We start from the raw sequence: 19,713 nt of genomic DNA on the forward strand, positions 1-19,713 counted from the left end.
AGTTACACTTAAAACTAAAACAGCCTGCATTATGGTTTACGCAAACATGAGGAATTCTGCAGATACTGGAAATTCAAGCATTACACATCAAAGTTGCTGGTGAACGCAGCAGGCCAGGCAGGAGTCCTGACGAAGGGTCTCGGCCCGAAACGTCGACTGTACCTCTTCCTAGAGATGCTGTCTGCGTTCACCGGCAACCTTGATGTGTGTTGCATTAGGGTTTAAACCATTTTTGATGTGGCTTTTTTGAAATACTTAACTTTATTTCAGCAAATTGACAAAAATCATACATCCATGCGTCTTTCAATCTTGAAAGCCACTTCACTTATATTAAATGTTTTGAGGCAAACAGCAGCAGAAATAGTTCCTATTCACCTCTGATATTACAGCCACACAACAGATCACAATTAGTTGAAAATGGTGAACTCTTGGCATTGAAATCCTTATCACTTAATCAATACAGGGACACACACAAAGTAGAAAACAGCTTATATGAGGGCAAAACAATGACACTGCTCTCAAGGGAACCAAGCCTCCCACATGATGCTCAATTACAACTTCCTATCTTTTGCAAATACACTAATGTGGTTCTTCATTGTTTACAGAATTGATTTCTGTACTAATCTCAACTATCATCTCCTAAAACACCATTGTAATATACACTGAAACAACTTCAATGTCAACCCAGTCCTTGCTGGCTTCCACTGAGAAAGAGCTATAATGTTTCTTATTTGTTTTTCTATTCTCCTGGGAAATACTTCTCATCGATTACAGCTACTGAAATGTCATCACTGCTCTGATACCTTGCCAAATCACTGGTCTTCAAACTTTGAAATAAGTGCCAGCAGAATACTTGAACATTATGGTGTTGCAACCAAGCAACAAGCATGTCCTCATCTGACTTCTATAAACAAGTTCTTTATTTTCTATTTTCAAAATGAAACATTCTCTCACAATCATATACTCAACCTTGGAAACAGCTAGTGGGTGCAGGCATGTCCTGTTGCTGCCTAAAAATTATATTATTCACATTCCAATGGCGAACTGACATTCCCCTGCAACCCTCTGAAGTTTACCTACAATTCTTTCTAAGCAGATAATTTAACAGAAAGTTACAACCTCTTCTCACCTTTCCTGATTTTACACTATGTTCTATACCATAGGCAAATGGTCTATAATATAAATTCCACTGTGTCACCCCAATGCAAATGATCAGATTTGTTCTCATGGCAAAATATTCGTTTGTTATTATTGCTAAATGTCAGAACACACCTCCCCAAGTGCAACAGCTAAATGGACCATAAACCACAGAAACAAAAATATCAAATTTATTTTTATATCTATGCTTCAAATGTGTCTCTGGAAAGCTACTTTTCAATCAGCTTATCTCAAATTACAACAATACAGATTTAAGTGAATGATTTTTAAAGGAGATCTGTATATTCTGGTTCAATATGAAATAAAATATGGCCAATATCTCAATGTATAGGAGTAAACTACTGCAACACAGGCAATCTGAAGTAAAAACAGAACACACTGCATAACAGATAAACAAATCCACATCAATAATTATTTATCAGAAATGAGCAAATTAACACAATTCTTGGGTGGACTTCAAAGACCCCATGTTACATCAATAGTATTGGAACATTATAAAATGTATACAAATCATTCTTTAACATTTATCTTGTGGGTATCCCAGTGCTCAAACAACTCCACAGTGAAATAAAATAAAAGCCGACAATACGAAATTCATTTTATAATTTGTTGTAGTCCAAGCAGACAGTAGGAGCTTTGGTAGCCACACCTTCAAGAAAGCCTTTGGTTCTGAGCAGTATGCGGCCTTCCCCTTTCCTCGCATCCAAAAACTCTGATGGCGGTATCTGTATGCCACAGATGCATTCAAACTCTGTCTTCCTACTATTCTATTCTCCCAACTCCCCAACAAATTCCTCCAGCAATTTGCAACCACTCTATCACCGCCAAAACCTTCCTCCCTCTGATTCCCCCCACCCCCCGATCCTGATTTCCAGAGACTACAATGGAAAAAGAGACTAGGAGCAGCTGAATTATGGTTCTACAGGAGAATGTTAAAAATATCATGGACCACACACACATCAAATGAAGAAGTTCTCAGAAGAGCCCAAGCGGTTTGATGACTCAAACCAACAATAAGAGAAAGACAACCCAGATTCCTAGGACACATCATGCAGAAAGATGAACTAGAAAAACTCATACTCTCTGGAAAGATTGAGGGGAGTAAACCTAGAGGAAGACCTCGGCTTATGTACATCAAAAGCATAGCCAGGTGGCTACACATTGAGGAAATGGAAGTCATCCAAAAAACGAAGGATATATCTATATGGAAAACCATGGTCACCAAAGTCCGCATTGGATATGGTACCTAGACAGACAGACAGACCCTTGTTTTTGCAGCTGCTGATTGCTCATGTCAATTTATCTGGCTGCTGCTTAGGGGGGAAAAGCACCAAATTTTAATGACAAGATCCATCCCCGTAACCCCACTTTTAATTGATTTCCCTCTGTGCTCCTATTATTCAGCTGTTCATCCACAATTATGTAACTCATTTAACTAATGTATTACTTGGCCATAAAGAAAAAATCTTTCTCCTGTATAATTCACACTTATGGTTGGGCAGACCAACAATCATGACTTCTTTTCTTTCTAAGAGGTCAAAAACAAATAACAGTTTAATACCATTCATATTAAAGTTGATAACCAAATGTTTATACAATCTAAGTCATTAGATAAACAGAAGTCACAGAATAAGATTAGGAAGAGTACTAATGCTTGGATTACACATCCAATAAACCTTCTTGAAATAACCAGATGCCAACATTTCATAGTTGTTTCCAGAATATCTTAATCTAATCACTGATGGCCCAAAAACATGGTGTGGATCTGTCAAACGAAAATGTTCTTATTGCCACAAGCATTTTCAGCAAATGGAACTTTGAAACAGAGGAAATCAAATGCAGTTCATAACTTACAAGATGAAAGGAATTTCTCTTCAGGATAAAGGCATTTAGATTCATCCAGTTGGGTATGAAGATATGATATGCAACATTTTGATTGTAATAATTCTCTTCTTGAGATTTGGGCAATAATTTTTTCAGGCATCCATTAGTCTCATGAGACCATGGATTTGCACCTTGGAAGGTGTTCCAGGGCGCAGGCCTGGGTAAGGTTGTATGGAAGACCAGCAGTTGCCCATGCTGCAAGTCTCCCCTCTCCACGCCACCGATGTTGTCCAAGGGAAGGCACTAGGGCCGATATAGCTTGGCACCGGTGTCATCACAGAGCAATGTGTGGTTAAGTGCCTTGTTCAAGGACACAACACGCTGCCCAGCTGAGGCTCGAACTAGGAACCTTCAGATCACTAGACCGACTCCTTAACCACTTGGTCATGCGCCAACACTGGGCAATAACTAGTTTGGTCTAAAGTACAAACTTTATTCACCACTATATACAACCAACATCTGTATGATTTCACACTTCTATTGTAGGAGAGCATTCAAATGTGATTAATAGAGTATTATAACACAGAATCAGGCTCTTCAGCCCATATAATACATGCCAACCTGATTTTCTGCCTAATCCCATCAATCTGCACCCAGACCATATCCTTCCAAACCTCTCCCATCCATGCACCTATCCAAATCTCTCAAATTCTACAATTGCACACATATCCATCATTTCTACTGGCAGCTCATTCCACACTCGCATTGCGCTGAGTGAACCCTCTCAGGTTCCCCTTAAGTATTTCACCTATCATCCTGAATCTATGATCTCTAGTTCTGGTCTCACACAACCTCAGTGGAAACAGCCTGCTTGCACTTACCTGATCTACACTTCTCATAATTTTGTAACCTCTATTAAATCTCCTTTCATTCTCCTATGCTCCAGGGAATAAAATCCTAACTTATTCAACCTTTTACTCAGGTCCTCAAGTCTCAACAATACCTTTATAAATTTTTTCTGCAAACTTACAAACTTATTGATAACTTTCATGTAGTTTGCTGACCACAAGTGCACACAGTACTCCAATGTCTTATACAACTTGAACAGAACATCCCAACTCCTGTATCCAATACTCTGTATTATGAAGGCCAATGTGCCAAAAGCTCTCCTTATGACCCTATCTCTCTTGGATATCACTTTCAAGAAATTAAGGTTCTGTACCCCCAGGTCCCTTTGTTCTACGACACACTTCAGAGCTCTACCATTCACTGTGTAAGTCATACACTGGTTTGTCCTCCCAAAGTGCAAAACCTCACACTTGTCTACATTAAAGTCCAACTGCCATTTTTTTGGCCTGTTTTCCCAGCTAGTCAAAATCACAGTGCAAGTTTTGATAGTCTTCCTCACTGTCTATTGAACCCCTAATCTTGATGCCATCATCAAATTTGCTGAACCAGATTAATACATCATAATCTAATAATTCTATAGAAGACAAACAAAAATGAAACCAGGACTAACCCCACTAGTAACAGGCCTTCAGTGAAAGACAATTAACTACTCCCACTCTGACTTCTCTCACTAAGCCAACATTGAATCCCATTGGCCACGTCATCCTGAATGCTAAGCAACTGAATCTTCTGGACCAGCCACCCACATGGACTTTGTCAAAGGCCTTGCTAAAGTCCAGGTACAGTAGATATCATCACTGCCTTTCCTTCATCAACCCCGCCCCCCCCGGTAACCACCTCAAAGGCTTAGACATGATCTACCATGTACAAAGCCATGTTAACTATCCCCAATCAGGCCTCGTCTATCCAAATACTTATATATCCTGTCACTTGGAATTCCTTCCAATAATTTACCCATACCTGACCTCAAGCTCACCAGCCTATAATTTCACAGGTTATTCCTAGAGCCTTTCTTGAACAACAGAACATTATCTTACAGCCCTTTGGCATCTCCCTCATGGTTAAGGACATTTTTAATATCTCTGTCAAGGCCCCTGCAATTTTGGCACTAGCAGCCTACAATGTTCCTTTTGCTTTTAATATAACTAAAGAGGCCACAGGATTTTCTTTCACTTTGCCCGCCAGAGCACTTCATGTCCTCTTAAGCCTCTTCATTTCTCTCCAGCATTTCTTCTACTCTTCAAGTGCCTCATTTGATCCTAACTGTTCATACCAGATCTGCTCCACCTTTTTTTTCCTTTACCAGGCTTTAATATCCCTCAATAATTGACTTTCCCTAAACCTGTTGGCCATGCCTTTTATGTAACAAGAATACAGATTCTGTATTCTCTATATTTCACTTTTGAAAGCTTCCCACTTACCAAACATCCCTTTGCTAGAAAACAGCCTATCCCAATTCATACCTGCTGGATCCTTTCTGATGCCATCAAAATTGGCCTCACACCAATTTAGAATTTCAACTCAAGGATCAGTCCTATTCTTCTCAATAATTATTTTGAAACTAAAAGAAATATCATTAAATCCAAAGCATTCCTGTACATACAATTCTATTATCTGCCCTGTCTCATTACCCAACAGGAGTTCCAGTATCAGACTCTTGTTAATTGGGATCTCCACATATTGATGAAGGAAGCTTTCATAAACACATTTGACAAATTCCATCCCCATCCAATCCCTTTACAGTGTGAGGCATGTTGCCTGCTTTTGGAGGACATGTGTTATAAGGGGAGGTTTGACAAACTGGGACTGCTTTTGCTCGAGAGGCAGAGGCTGAGAGGAGATTTAATGTAAGTTTATAAAATTATGTAAGCCATAAAGTAGACAGCAAGAATGCTTATCCTAGGATTAAAATATCTAGTACGAGAGGGTATGTATTTGAAGTGAGAGGGGAAAAGTACAAAGGAGATGTGCGAGGCAAGTTTTTCTTTTACACAAAGAGTGATGAAGGCCAAAATGCATGTCCAAGGGTGGTGTAGAAGCAGATAGGACAGAAGAGTACAAGAGACTTTTAGATCAACATGTGAAATGTGTGGAGGAGAGAGTGATATGGTGAATGTGTGGAGAAGAGGGATTGGATTGATTAGGCATCATGATTTAATTAGTTTCGCACAACATCATGCATTACATGCAGAAAGGCCTGACCTGTGCTGTGCAGTTCTATATTCAATATATTTTAACATAAAAATTGAATCAGATTTATTATCACTGACATTTATACCATGAAATTTGTTGTTTTCCAGCAGCAGTTCCACAAAAAGGCATAACAATTATAATAAACTTCAAAGATAAATAATTATGTAAAATAAAAGGAATAACTAGATAGCGTTCATGGGTTCGTAGACTGTTCAGAAACTTGAAGCTTTCTCTGAATCAGTGACTTCCTGTACGTCTTCCACAATGGTGAGAATGAGTAGAGGACAAGCCCTGGATGGCACAGGTACATAGTGATGGTAGCCATCTACGTGAGACTCCGGCTGTTGGTGATAACAGAGATGGAACTGGCTGAGTCTACAACCCTCTGCAGCCTCTTGCGATCCTGCACATTGGAGCCTCCATACTAGGCTGTGTTGCAAGCAGTCAGAATGTTCTCCAGCATACAGCTATTGAAATTTGCAAGAATTTCTGATCCCAATCTACACAAAATCCCAAAAGGAGGAAAACTGCTAGCAGGAATTCTCTGTGTTGGGCCCATGATAGATCATAGCACCTAAGAACTTGAAGCTGCTCACCATTTCACTGCTGACCCCACAATACACATTGGTATCTGTTCTCCCAACTTCACCTTTCTGAAGCCCACAATCAGTTCCTTGGTCCTGTTAATACTTAGTGTGAGATTGTTAACATTCCTCACAAACCAGCCAATCTCACCCCTGTACGCCTCCTCGTCACTATCTAAGGATCCATCAACAATTGTGGTTTCACCAGTGAATTTATAGATGGCTTTTGAGCTGTGCTTATCCACTAGTCTTGAGTTTAGAAAGAGCAGAGCAGAGGGTTGAGCAAACTTCCTTGAGATGTGCCTATGCTGATTATCAGCAAGGAGATTATTATTACTGGTCTGCACTGACTGTGATCTTCCAATAAAGAAGCCATGGATCCAGCTGCAGAGTGAGGTACAGAAGCCCAGATTTTGAAGCTTGGTGTTAGTACTGAGTGGATAGTGGTGTTGAATACTGAGATGGAAATCAATATCAGCAGCTTGACATATTAATTGGAATCACGATCAGATTTATTATCACTGATAAGTCTTGAAATGTATTGTTTTGCAGCAGCAATACACTGTAATACATTAAATATACTATGTTACAATAAGAAATAAATAATAAATTGTGCAGAAAGAGAGCAAAAATGGTGATGTTATATTCATAGACTGTTCAAAAATCTAATGGCAGAGGGGAAGAATATATTCCTAAAATACTGAGTGTGAGGCCTCCTGTACCTCTTCCCAGATGGCAGTAAGGAGAAGAGGGCATGTCCTATGTGGTGGGAGTCCTTAATGATGGATGTAGCCTTTTTTTGGGCACTGCCTTTTGAAGATTTCCTCAACACTGGGGAGACAAGAGCCCACGATGGAGCCGGCTGAGTTTACAACTCCCTACAGTTCCTTTCCAATCCTGTGAACTAGCCTTTCCATACCAGACAGTAATGCAACCAGTTTGAATGCTCTTCACAGTACCCATGTAAAAATTCACCAGTGACATACCAAACCTCCTCAAACTCCTAAGGAAATATAGTCACTGGCATGTCTTTTTCAGAATTATGTCAATACGTTGGGTCCACGATAGATCTTTAGAGATGCTGACAGCCAGGAACCTGAAACTGCTCATTGTTTCCACTGCTGATCCCTCAATGACGACTGGTGTGTGTTTCCTCAATTTCCCCATCCTGAAGTCCAGCATCTCATCCTTAGCTTTGCTAATGTGGAGTGCAAGATTGCAACACCACTCAATCAGCCAATCTATCTCACTCCTATACACTTCTTTGTCACCATCTGAGATCCTGCCAGGGACAGCTGTGTCATCAGCAAATTTCTAGATGGTGTTTACACTGTACCTGACCACAGTCATGGGTGTGGAGATAGTACAGCAGCAGGCCAAGCACACATCCTGTGTTGACTGTCAGAGAGGAGGTGATGTTATTTCCAATCCATGTGGACCATGATCTCCTGATGAAGTCAAGGATCCAGTTGCAGAGGGAGGTACAAAGGGCCAGGTTTTCTATCTTATTGTGATGGTCCTACCCAGACTTCGTGTACATTTCTGGATTACTGGCCTTGAACACTGCGGATCTAGCCCCCAGCAGACTGGTTCATCCACAGCTTCTGGTTTGGATGTGTACAGTATGTTATTGAGGGAACATACTCCGATCTTGACAAAGTCTGTGACAACCGTGGAAACTTCATTCAGATCTGAAGATGAATCCCTGAATATGGTGCAGTCTACCAATTCAAAGCAGTCCTACAAGTGCTCCTCCACCTCCCTTGACCAAACCTTCACAGTAACTTATCAGTGGTACTGCAGTCCTCACTTAGCCCGTATGCCAACAGTAGGAGTACAGCCACTGACCAGACTTGCTAAAGTGTGGGCTTGAGGTGGCACAGTAAGCGTTCGTGATGGTGGTATAACAGACGTCAAGTCTGTTAGCTCCTCTGCTTCTACAGTTGATATGTTGAAGGTAGTTGGTCAGAGACTTGTGGTTGTCTAGGTGCTCCAAAACAAAGTGGAGAGCCAATGTGATTACATTTGCTGTAAAACTGAGGTGGTAGTAGATGAACAACTTCTACTCAGCAAACCAGATCCTTGCATAGGTAAGGGGTGCACGTAAGGGTAGATATAACCAATACTGTATCTCGAAACACTTCATTACTGTAGATGTGAGTGCTACAGGGTGATACCAAGATGGTGTACATGGCTGGGTACTGAAAACTTGTGCCAACCAACTGGCTGGCCTTTTCAAGGGCATCTTCAACCTCTAACTGATGTGGTGTGAAATTCCCATCTGCTTCTTCAGAGCAGCAGTCATACTAGTGCCGAAGAAGAGCAGGGAATTTGCAATTTTCCAGTCCTCTGGAACCATTCCAGAACCTAGTGATTGTTGAAAGATCATTACTAATGCCTCCACAAACTCTTCAGCTATCCCTCTCAGAACCCTGGGGTGTATACCATCTGGTCCGGGTGATTTATCAAACTTCAGACCTTTCAGCTTCTAAACCATGTTCCCTTTAGTAATAGCGAAGACACTCACTTTTGCCCCCTGACACTGGCACATTTCTGGCATACTGCTAATGTCTTCCATAGTGATGACTGAGGCAAAATGCACATTAAGTTCCTCAGTCATTCCTTTGGCCTCCATTACTACCTCTCCAGCATCATTTCCCAGTGGTTCAATATCTACTCTCGTCTCTCTTTTACTTCTATATATCTGAAAAAAAAAACTTTTTTGTAGTTTTTTTAATGATATTGACTAGTTAACTTCATACTTCATCTTTTGTCTCTTTTTTAGTTGCCTTTTGTTGGTTTTTAAACGCTTCCCAATCCTCTAACTTCCCACTAAATTTTGCAGTGTTATATGGCCACTTTTGCTTTTATGCTATCTTTGACATTTCTTGTCCACCACAGTTGCTTCACCCTCCCTTTAGAATACTTCTTCATCTTTAGAACATATCTATATTCAACCTTCCAAATTTCCCCCAGAAACACCAGACATTTCTGTTGTGCTGTTAGCCCTGTTAGTGTTCCTTTTTAATCAACTTTGGCCAGCTCCTCTCTCATACCTCTGTAATTCCCTTTATTCCACTGTAACACTGATACATCTGACTTTAGCTTCTTTCTCTCAAATTGCAGGGTGAAGTCTATCATATTATGATCACTGCTTCCTTAGGGTTCACTTACCTTAAGTTTCCTAATCAAATCTGGGCCATTACGTAACACCCAATTCAGAACTGCCATTCCCTAAGTGGGCTCCATCACAAGCAGCTCTAAAAAGCCAGATTGTAGGCATTCTACAAATTCCCTGTCTTGGGATCCAGCTCCAACCGGATTTTCACAAGCATCCTGCATACTGAAATCATCCATGATTATTGCTAATTTGCCCTTTTCACCAGCTTTTTCTATCTGAAAGTTACAGCCACAGGGGTACTCCACACTGGCTGCCTATTCCCTTTTCCAAGTTACCAGGGGTGACTACTGCCCTGGAGCTTCTATCTATCACCTCCTCATTCTCTCGTACACACTGCAGGTCATCGAGCAGCAGCTCCAGTTCCGTAACATAGTCTCTAAGGAGATGCAGTTCAGTGTACTTCATGCAGATGTCATCATCAGGGAGACTGGAGGTTTCCCAAATTTCATACATCTCACACAAGGAGCATACCACTACCTTTGGATCTACTCTCAGTGCATTAGCTATGTACTAACAGAAATAAAACTTCATCAAAACTTTCTTGCTTACTTACTTGGAACTTCTGCCTGTGCTTGCCAAAGCCAGACCACTCTAACAATGGCTGCTCCACATACAGCTCCTTTCTTTTTCTTGACCCCACACTGACTGCTGACCACCAAAAAGCACCTGAACAACACACACAAAATGCTAGAGGAACTCAACAGGTCAGGCAGCATTTATGGAAATAATAAACAGTTGACATTTCAGGCTGAGAACTTTCTTCAGGACTCACCCAAGCTCTTTTTAAACTTCACAATGCGTCACCAACAAATGATCTCTTGTGCCAATAGGCGCTTGTCAAGAGAAAAAAGTGAGAAAGCACCTCAGCTCCTTTTAAACCTTGTGCTATGTCACCAATGAATAACCTCTCTGCTGATTGTCACCAGCCAAGGAAAAAAAAAGCACTTGAGCCCATTTTAAACCTTGTACTGCATCACCAACAAGCAACTTCTTGCACTGATTAGCACCTGCCAAAATAAAAATGTCACAATCTTTCCACCTTCCAGATACAAGTTTGCTGACGACACCACTGTTGTGGGCTGTGTCAAAGGTGGTGATGAATCAGCATACAGGAGGGAGACTGAAAACTTGACTAAGTGGTGTAATAACAACAACCTCTCACTCAACGTCAATTGTCCAAGAAACAGGTTGTAGACCAGGAGAGGGAAACCAAAGGTCCATAAGCCAGTACTCATCGGAAGATCAGAGGTGGACAGCATCAGTAACTTTAAATTCCTGAGTGTCAATATCTCAGAGGATCTGTCCTGGATCCATCATATAAATATTATTGTGAAGGAAGCACAACAGCGCCTCTACTTCCTCTGGAGTCAGCGGAGGTTTGGCATGTCATCAAAAACCTTGGCAACTTTCTATAGATGTGTGGAGGAAAGTGTGCTGACTGGCTGTATTACGGCCTGGTATGGGAACACCAATGCCTTTGAGTGAAAAATCCTATAAAAGGTAGTGACTTCGGCCCAGTACATCACAGGTAAGGCCCTCCAGACCATTGAGCACATCTACGTGAAATATTGCCATAGGAAAGCAGCACCCATCAAAGATCCTCACCACCCAGGACATGCTCTTTTCTCACTGCTGCCATCAGGTAGAAGGTACAAGTGCCTCAGGACTCACACCGCCAGGTTCAAGAACAGTTAATACCCTTCAACCATCAGGCTCTTGAACAAAAGGCGATAATGGCACTCATTTAAGGGCTCTGTTATATTGTTATTTCATGCTCATTATTTATTGCTATTTATTTATTTCTGCTTTTGCACAATTTCTTTACAGTTAATAGTTCCTAATGTTTACAGTTCTATAGATTTGCTAAGTATGCTGCAGAAAAAGAATCTCAGGGTTGATGCTGTGACACTCTAATACGTAATAAATTTTACTTTGAACTTTGATTATGAACCAATCACTGTTCAGTATTTTTATATGCTTATTTTTATTTGTGCTGTTTCAAAAATGGGCAATACAGCTTTCTGATAAAGGTCAACTTTACAGTATCAAAGCTTTGGAACTTTGCAAAAAATAAAATGGCATTATATAAAGTCAGAGTCCTACAGCATGGAAACAGGCCTTTCAGCCCAACTCGTCCATGCCAACTGTGTTGCCCAGTGAGCTCGACCCATCTTCCTGCATTTGTATATTTATACAATTTTATAAGATAGGCAGGAACATGACAGATGGATTGAGTTGATTATTTCAATGTCATTTGCCATATTTTACCACAACATAGTAAATCCATGAAACGAAAGAGCAACATAAACACTTATTCAAAAATTGCAACATTTATAATAAGCTATTTCCACAAATCATTTTCTCTGGATGTACATTCTGTGCACAGAACAGACTTCCACAAAGTGAAGGTGTTTGTTAGATATTTGGAAAAATCACTTTGAGGATGCACTATATACAATATATACCGATGCACAGATAACATCTTTTAACAAAATTACAAAGTTAGTGGATGAGGAAGTTAAAATGACGTGTCACAAGATTAATCACGCTCAGTGAAGTCCTACAAGAGATAAAAAATAACTGGTAAATTGGAAGTTATGAAAATGGATAAAAACTTGTACACAGAGACAAGCAGCTTGTAAAAGTGAACCTTTAGGAAGGAAGATATAATCAGATCCAGAATACAGAATAATATATCACAATTACACAGTAATTGTGTTGAAAATAGACAATATGATGTCAGGTCATAACAGTGTAAATTTTGAGATCAAGCTACCATCTTATCATGATAGGAAGCCATTCAATGGTCTTAAAACTGTGAAATAGAAGCTGTCCTTGAGACTGTGGTACATGCTTTCAAGCTTTTGTATCTTCTGCACAATGAAAGGGGGAAAGAAGAGATGATGTCAGGTATGGATAGAATCTTTGATTACACTGGCTGCTTTTCCTGAGGCAGTGAAATATGTAGACAGATATCACAGCTAAGTTGGTTTTTATGAAATGCTGAGCTGTGTCCACAACTTTTTTGTAGTCAAGGGCACAGCAATTCCTATAGAAAACCATGATGCATCTAAATAAGATACTTTCTATGGTGCATCAATAAAAATTGTTCATCTAATTGCTCCCTGCCCTCAGTGGATAAGATAGATTCAAGGGTTATTCCCTCAGAAAACCATTTATAGCCAGCACGGTGTAAATTGATTGGTGAAAATATTACCGCCTACTATGTAGATGTGGTCATAGAGTTAAGAGGCTTACTGTGTTAAGTGCAGGACCAAACCATGGAAAGGCTTTCTATTCCTATGCAACGGGGACAAGAAATCCTGACAATAACAAGAGTTGTGGCTACTTCAAGTGGGAGTGGGCATTGAGGAAGGAGAAAACCTCTTCAGCCTCACTTGCAAATAATTTGGGTGCCGTTTCATCTGGAGCCTTTCCTCCTTCCCAAAGAAAATATCTCGGCCTCAGATTCTCTTTCCAGAATTAACAATGCACCTGGATCAATTTGCATTTAATCTAGTACAAAGCAACAAATTTTCAGTATTTCAGAATAGAGTGATATAATATTTTTGGAGAGCACTCAACTTTCTTGACTAGGCTTGTTTTCCTTCTGTGTATAAAAAATTGGCATGGGTCAAAGGGAACATGCAAAATTTCTTGAGCCTCCTGAGGAAGTAGAGGCATTGATGAATTTTCCTGGCCCTGACCAACATGGTTGGAGCAGGACAGCCTATTGGTGATGTTCACTCCTAGGAACTTTTAAACTCTCAGCCCTCTCACCTTCAGTGCCATTGATATAAACAGCAGCATATGCATTACCTCCCTTTTATAAAGTCAATGGCTGACATTGAGGAAATGATCGTTGCTATGACACCATTGCACTATGTTCTCTACCTTCTTCCTGTACTCCAACTCATCATTATTTGAAATTCAGCTCATTACAGTGATGGTTATCTGCAAACAGATAGATGGATATTGAACAGAATCTGGCCACACGGTTCTCAATTTATAGAGAGTAAAGTAGAAAGCTGAGGATGCAGCTTTGTGGGACACCAGCACTGATAATAAACAGGGCAGAGGTTTTGCTGTCTATCCTCACTGATTGAGGTCTGTTGATCAGAAAATCAGGGATCCAATTGCAAAGGGAGTTGCTGAGTTCCGAGTCCAGGAGTTTTGTGGTGAGTTTTGTTTGGAATAATAATAATAATGAAGATGGAGGTGTAGTCAATAAATAATAGTCTAACAAGGTGTCTTTACTGACCAGATGCTCCAGAAGTGCGCGTAGGACCAAGAAGAAAGCATCTGCGGTGGACCTGTTTGAGCAGTAGACAGATTGCAATGGGTCAGGTTTGCCTGGGAAGCTGGAGTTAATGTATATCAGGACCAGCCTCTTGAAGCAGTTCACAATGGTAGATGTCAAAGCCATAGCCAGTAGTCATTAAAACATGTTACCTAATATTTCAATAAGTTAGAAAAAGTTTATAAAAATTATAAGGCTGTGTGAAAGGACAGAAAATATTACAATAATTCATAACTAACTAAGGCACAATAAAAAGAAGTTAAAGCTAAGTGGAGCAACGATTGTTGAGATGGGCCAGTGTAAGTGGGAGCTGAGGCTTTGGCTCAGGAGGCTTCAGCATGAAAAGACAGAGGAAGTGGCCCATATGTAAGGAGTGAGAGCAGCTCGATAAAATTGCTTCAGTGAGAAGGCACAGGTAAGATTTTATTTGGTTGCTCATCCTTAGTAATTGATTCATTGTAGGCAAGATGGTAGTTAGGGCAGTGGAATGCCGTCTCCTTGATGACTACCTCCAAATGCATCTCCTGACAGAGTAGGTCAAGGAACTGGAGTTGGATCTGGAAATACTCAGGTGAGGACTTCATTGATGAAACTGTTACTGAGATGGTCACACTCAAGGAACAGGTTTTAGAGCAACCACCAGCAGTTCAGTGTAGGGATCCACTAACAGGCACGCTTTTTGGGATACTGTTGAGGGTGATGCTCTTTCAAAGCTACCAGCAATGATCAGATCTTGGGGGGGGGGGGGGTTGGGAGGGGACTCAAGAGAGCAAACTCAGTGACAAGACAGGGACACATGCAGCAACATTTACAGGAAAAAGGCAAATAGGACCACTGCTTTAAATTGCAACTGCTTTAATGTACACGGCTTAACAAGTAAGGTGGACAGATTCTTCTTCTCTAGCAAGTCATGAAATGGCGGCAGCACGATCATCAGCTCCCAAATCCCTCCTCCCTGCATAAAAAATGAACAAAAAGATGGAAAAGGCACATCGACCCCCCCAAACCCCTCCCCCCCACACACACACAATGAAAAAAATCCGAGAAAGGTCGGGCAAAATACACAGGATATAAAAACTAAAAGTCTGAAAAAGAGTCTATTGTCCAAGTCCTTATCCAAAATGCAGAAAACATGGGTAACATTCTCTGGGCACAGCGCAGGCCTTTCCCCCTTCGTAGTAGAGTGATCCCACCAGTGATCAAAAGGCAGGCAGGCAGCAGGCACTCACCTTCACTATTCACTTTGATGTTTCAATCTCCTTCGCCACTTTAGTCAGCGAACAGTAGAAGCTTTAATCAGTGAAATGAAGGCACCAACTTGACCGGGAGTCCGAACTGAGGACGCAGATTGTCTCGAGACTGGAATATTGTGGTTACAACAGAAATGTGGCAGAGAGAAGGGCAGGTTTGGCAACTTAATGTTCCTGGATACTGATGCTTTAGGCATGACAGAGGAACAGGTAAGAATGGAAATGGTGCTGTCTTTCAGATAAGGGAGAATATAGTACCAGTGCTTAGTGAAGATATTCTTGAAGGAGCATCTAACAAGGCCACGTGGTAGGATTTAGAAATAAGAATGGGTTGGTCACCTTGGTAGGACTTTATTATAGTCAGCAGGAACTTGAGGAGCAGATGGGTTGAAAAATTGCACGTAGTTGTGAGAATAATAGCGGTGTTAGAGGGAGATTTCAATTTTTCAGGTATTGACTGGGGAACCCAGATTGCAAAGGGCTGGATGGGACAGAATCTGTGAATGGTGTTCAAGACAGTTCCCTTACTCAATATACAAGAATTAGGCCACTTGGCTCATCGAATCTTTTCCACCATTCCATCATGGCTGATTTTTTATCCTTCTCAACCCCACTCTCCTGCCTTCTCCTCATAACCTTTGACACTCTTACTAATCAAGAACCTATCAACCTCCACTTTAACTGTATCCAATGACTTGGCCTCCACAACTATCTGTGGCTATCAATTACCCTCTGCCAGCATGAGTAGCGCATGCAAGCTCAATCTCAACATTTAAGCAAAGTTTGGGTAGGTACACATACAGCTCTAGAACTGAACTCCAAACTACAATGCTCCAAGCTGTAATAGGGTTGTGCTGAACACTTTGCTGCTGTGGAACCCTAAATAAAAAAAAAATCAATATCATATTTGAAATCTTGCAAGGAGATAGAATGATGTGACACTAACATACAAATTAACCCCATTATGGACCCTCTTCTCCATAGATTGTCACCTTGTCGTGGTGAAGAAGCATGTGTGGTCCTGTGAGAGCAATGCCATCTGGAGCTATGCTCCTGGTAGGGTCACCCATGGTGGTAAGGTCGAGGGTGAGGTCTCTGACAAAGAACAATCCAACCAAGACCTCAACGGTGGAACAGGCAGACAAAGTTACTTCGAACTCAACAGCTGTGAAGGCGGATGAAGGCTGCAACAAATCCATCAGCTCCAATCACCGTAGTTTCCATGCCATTGGAATCAGTTGGTTGATTTGTGAAGTATCGCGTGCTTCTTGGAGTGCAACATCAAGTACACATTAAACAAATACACGCACAGGCATCTTCGCTCTGTGGACCACTTCTTCAGAACGAAGACCATCATCCTTGCCCTCGAGGGATAGCCACGACGACGACTATGGACCAAGTATCAGAGAATAATAGCATGGAAATAAGCCTTTTGTCTCTGAGCCATTTACACTGAGCCCACTTTATTCTCCCCCATATTTCTATTCCCCAGATACTGGTTACAGCTAGATTTAACACCTGCCTGAACAAGGACCTGAACCACTGCAATTCACCTACCACAAGTCTAAACATTCGCAATTTCACTGACTCTCTGTTCTGTGGAGCATGAAGACAACAACAAAACATACAATCAGGCTGCTGTTTATTGACTTGCAGCTAGGCATTCAGCACCATCGTCCCCTCGGTAGTACTGTTTTTTTTTACACAAGATATTTTAGACTGAGTTATTCCACACTCAAAACGCAGTTTTACTTTAAAAGAAAATTATAGATATCAGCATCTTCTTATTCCCACAATAACATTTTAGTCCAAAAGAAAACTTGTTAAAAATTACAGCAAGTTCAAAAGATAGAATTATTGAATGAGCTGATATAATCCACAAAGGTAAGGCAATACGCAGAGGTCCACGTTCCAGCAACGTACCTAGCCAACGTTCCTGAACTTAGTTTCAATGAGCTAATAACTATGTATCTTGCAATACAAAGCAGAAATTAGCAATCCTCTTTATTAGTAGATTGCCTACAAGTTTTGTCTTAAATTTATTGATAAACATATATAGAGTTGGTACGTCCAAAACACTCTAGGAACACTTGGAGCGTAGGAACGGGCCCTTCGGCCCACGATGTACAACATGCTCTTTGAAGATTACAAGATGCAGCTCTGATAAAAGATACAGTTAGTCCACTAATACAGAACAAATGCTTAAACTTCAACAATTGTCTTTATGATCATTGTTTTCCACACTCCGTGCTTTCCTGCCTGCAGTGATATAACTACAGTGCCTTTGGGGACAGTGGGAGGGAATGGTATCGACCGAGACAGGGGAAAACATCAGAATCTCTGCTTCCAATGGAAAAGGGATGAGTCTCTATCAATGCACAATCTGCTGACACATTTCCAGAGTCCCACCGGCTGGGACTGTTCAAAGGACAGATGATGGGTGCTCTGCTCTGCTCATCGCAGCTCCTGCTCCTCCTGCCCCGGTTAGGTGTGGTTCGACTGAAAGTCATTCAGGCCGTTTGACAGCTTCCTCGCCGCACATCCCGCCCTGTACTCACCCAGATACTCCTCAGCAGACAGCGAGAACCGGTCAGCACTCATCCTCCCTACACTCACGCCAGCAAACGCACCGAAGCGGAGATGAGCCGCCGGTCTTTATCGAAAGCTCCGCGTACTTGTGCAGCTTGTTGGCTCCGGTTACCATAACAGCAGCTTTCCGGAAAGGTGCTACTGTGATAGTTACCGTCTCAACCTCGTCGGTGGCGAGCTTTGGTTCCGGGATCAGTTCCGTCTATCCCAACGCGCAGCTTGCCTAGAGTTGGACGTGAAAGTAAAGAAGCATTTCTTTGTCATGCGATTAGGCAAACACGGGGTAATAGAAAGGAAAACAGAGGAGTGTAAAACTCAAATGAGTTTTTTTCAAGCAGGTGTAATGTGACAGAAGTAATGAGATGGGTGCAATGAGCAGTAGTAATGTTCTGATAAGGAGTCTCGGCCCGAAACGTCGATTGTTGACTCTTTTCCATTGATGCCTCCTGGCCTGCTGAGTTCCTCCAGCATTTTGAATGTGTTGTAATGAGATAGGTGAAAGTTTGAAGTACAGGTAACATGATTTAATGGTTGTAATGGTTTAAACTGAAGTTGAAAGTACGTGGAGGTGGTATGGTTTCAAGAAAGCTAAAGATAATTGTGAATATGCAGGGACGGATGAAGATGCAAAAGATGACATGGGCAAAACCACGAGATATTTAAAAGTGTACTTTGAATGAAGTGGTGTCAGTTCCAAGGTAATTGTGACTGTTGAGGCTCTCTCACATGCTGCATTAACTGCCTGCATTAACTGACTCACAGTGCACGTTATTGCTGTTGACTCAGCTGGCGACTCATTCCGTGTAAGGTTTGTTGAGTGGAGTGCTCAAGTGGTGCCCCTTTCCTCTCCTGGCATAGTCAGCAATTGGTAAGCGACTGTGTTTGATCATTTTGTTTATTGTACTTTCTACATAGCCTGCAAATCCAGGCAAGTCCAGTGAAGACATTGATGCAGATGTTGTGATTCCACCAATAATTGATATATTTGTGGAACTTTGCATGCCATGTCCAATATTTTCAATATTTAGTTCAATAAATATTTATTCAAGAAATATCTCAGTCTGACATTACTATCTTAGATCTAGTCCTGTGCAATGAGATAGGTAAGATTAACGATCCGTAGTCAGGGATCCTCTTGGAAAGAGTGATCATAGTATGATTAAATTTCACATTCAGATGGAAGATGAACTAGTTAGATCTAAAACTAGTGTATTATGCTTGAACAAGGGAGACCACAACGGGATGATGAAGGAGTTGGCTAATGTGGATTGGGAGCGCAGGCTATTTGGTAGGACAGTTGATGAACAGTGGAATACTTTCAAAGAGATTTTCACAGTGCTCAACAAAAGTATATTGCAGTCAAAAGTAAGGACAGTAAGTGTGGGGAGAGCCAGCCTTGGATAACTAAGGAAATAAAAGATAGTATCAAATTAAAAGCTCATGTACAAAGTCGCAAAGAGTAATGGGAGACTGGAGGATTGGGAGAACTTTTAAAAACCAACGGAGAACAACTAAACAAGAAATAAGGAAAGGGAAGATAGAGTATGAAAGTAAATTAGCACAAAGTATAAAAACAGATAGCAAAAGCTTTTATAAATATATATAGTGGAAGAGGGTGGCTAAAGTCAATGTAGGTCCCTTGGAAGATGATAAGGGGAAATTGATATTCGGTGATAAGGAAATGGCTGAGGCTTTGAACAACTATTTTGTGTTGGTCTTCACAGT

At 41.1% G+C, this 19,713-nt stretch overlaps 1 protein-coding gene across 1 annotated transcript in view; it reads right to left on the reverse strand.

The window, feature by feature from the left end:
- Positions 1-18,107, reverse strand: part of cstpp1 (centriolar satellite-associated tubulin polyglutamylase complex regulator 1) — a 283,345-nt gene extending 265,238 nt beyond the window's left edge. Inside the window, exon 1 of the mRNA XM_072272685.1 lies at positions 17,958-18,107. Coding sequence (XP_072128786.1) covers positions 17,958-18,000 — 43 coding nt within the window. The 5' untranslated portion in view covers positions 18,001-18,107. The remainder of the gene's footprint in view (positions 1-17,957) is intronic.
- Between the last annotated feature and the right edge of the window lie 1,606 nt (positions 18,108-19,713).

The sequence above is a fragment of the Mobula birostris genome, chromosome 11, assembly GCF_030028105.1.
Source record: "Mobula birostris isolate sMobBir1 chromosome 11, sMobBir1.hap1, whole genome shotgun sequence".
Lineage (NCBI taxonomy): Eukaryota > Metazoa > Chordata > Chondrichthyes > Myliobatiformes > Myliobatidae > Mobula > Mobula birostris.